This window comes from Phalaenopsis equestris, unplaced genomic scaffold (genome assembly GCF_001263595.1).
Source record: "Phalaenopsis equestris unplaced genomic scaffold, ASM126359v1 Scaffold200627, whole genome shotgun sequence".
In the NCBI taxonomy this organism is placed as follows: Eukaryota; Viridiplantae; Streptophyta; class Magnoliopsida; order Asparagales; family Orchidaceae; genus Phalaenopsis; species Phalaenopsis equestris.
In genome coordinates, this window is record NW_018220441.1 from 34,558 (window position 1) to 36,831 (window position 2,274).

Consider the following 2,274-nt stretch of genomic DNA (forward strand, 5'->3'; position numbering starts at 1 on the left):
GGGACTTATTAGATGTGCCTTACATTAGAAGTTAACTTGTTGTCATTTTTTCTGCGCCACTGCTTGCATAGGTTTTTCGGTCATGGGCCTTTCGGTCTCAATTTACTTTGCTATATGAAAATTTTTGTTTTTCTGTTCCGAATTAACCTTCTATTCTCCCTGTGTCATAGGTTCATCACTCCCTATCAATCTATAATTTCTCTACTTTTAATACTAACTTTTTGCATTATTTTTCTGTTGTGTTTTTTAGTCGACTACAGACTTATGGTTTCAGGGAATTGGGAGATTATTGTTGTTTTTCAAGCTTTTCTTTTGATGGTACTATTTTGCCACGAGCAACACTTTGGCTTAAATTACTTTTGCTTAAATGATGATATCGACACTTTCTCGATGGGCCATTGGCTTGAGACGCCCTTCATTGTTGTTTTAGATGGACTTTTATGGGTGTATTTTAAATTTTTTTTCTCTAACTATCGTACTGATGTAATTTTGGGTATTTATACATTTATGCGTCTTTTACTTTGTGTGGAGTTGTACTGTGAATTGGGGAACCCCTAAGATTTATCTTGTATTTTTTTGGCTTTTAGATAGGGATCCGCTTTCCCTCTCTCTTTTTGTAACAACATTTTATATGCGTAAGGAGCCACGAGACGCTCTTTTAATTATATAAGGATGTTAAAAGTTAGACAGGATGCTGAACAGTTGTTTGTCTGGGAACTTGGTGAGGGCTTGGTTAACATCTGGTGGGATAATTGGTCATTGGATGGTTGCCTTATTCAGGACCAGTTTGTCCCAACTACCCCAATGTTTGTGAAAGACATCTGGGCTCTTGGCAAGTGGAACCTTGCTCCTATCATTCCTTTCTGTAGCCCATCTCAAATAAGCAATATTCAGAAGCTTACTATCAAACCTGGGGTGAAAGACAAAATTGTGGTTAGAAAGAACCCTATCCCTTCTCAGCAACCCCATCTGGTACACTGGGGTCACACCATCTGGAATAAATTCCTTACCCCATCCATGTCCTTCTTCATTTGGAGACTTTTCTCAAAAATGATTCCCACGGATGACATCCTAAAATTGAAGGGTTTGAGGGGTCCTTCTAGATGCTTTTTCTGCTTATCTCAAGAGGAAACAATTTCCCATCTGTTCTTTGAGTGTCATTGGGTACAGGATGTTTGGTCATTTGTGATTGGTAAACTTAGAATCCCAACCTTGCACCTCACATGGAAGATGTTCTATACTAGCTGGGCTGATTGGAGGGGTGCTGAACTCCAGGACATCCCCAATATTGTGGCATGGTTTGTGTGGATGGCAAGGAACCAGGCAAAGCATGATAGCTCCCTTATTGATCCTAAGAGGGTGGGTCTAAATTGTATTGCTTTTATTCAAAAACTGATCAACTTTAAAAAGTATAAGACTGTGTTGGAGATTGTTTCTTTTCTCAAGCCTCAAACTTCCAAAGTTGTGACTATCTGCTGGACTCCCCCAAAGCTTGGTTGGATCAAAATTAACAAGAATGCCAGCCATAAATCCCAGTCTGCAGGCATTGGTGGGGTTTTTAGGAACCATGAGGGGAAATGCATCTTATATTTCCAATCTCCAATCAAGGCTGTTGACTCACTTGAGGCAGAATGTCAAGCAGTTTTCTGGGCCCTCAACTTAGCCAGATCTTGCTTGCTTGATCAGTTATGGGTTGAATCTGACTCCTTGCAACTTATTAACATCCTCCATGGGATCTCAAAAACTCCTTGGAATTTAATCTGCTGGATGTCTGGTATTCATCAACTGCTTACAGTTTGCTCTCTAAAGTTTTCTCATATTCACAGAGAAGGAAACAGACCAGCCAACTGGCTAGCTAGGAGGGGACTGTTTACAGAAGTTCCACTAGTTAGTAGAAGAATTCCCCCCCCACTGGACTTCCTTTTATCCAGTGATCGTTTGCCTATCCCTTATCTTAGGAAGTATGTGTAATAGGTTAGAGAGGTGCTTCCTATATATATATATTGATTGCAGTGGATTATGTTTCAAAATGAATAGAAACAATTACTTTATCTCGATATGATGCTTAGAGTGTTTCAAAATTTTTAATTAAGAATATGTTTACAAGATATCGAATGACTAGAATAGTCATTACCGATGGAGGATCTCGTTTTAGAAATGCAGCAATTACAAAATTGGTAGGAAAATATAACTTAATGCATAAAACTGCAACTGCTTATCATTCCCAAACTAGTGGTTTAGTAGAAGTATCTAATCGTGAAATTAGGAGAATTT

At 38.7% G+C, this 2,274-nt stretch overlaps 1 protein-coding gene across 1 annotated transcript; it reads left to right on the forward strand.

Annotated features, from left to right (window-relative positions):
• Positions 1–672: 672 nt before the first annotated feature.
• Positions 673–1,971, forward strand: LOC110035885. The gene has a single exon (XM_020740197.1). It carries the CDS (start codon positions 673–675, stop codon positions 1,969–1,971), a length of 1,299 nt encoding a protein of 432 aa, XP_020595856.1.
• Positions 1,972–2,274: the final 303 nt, after the last annotated feature.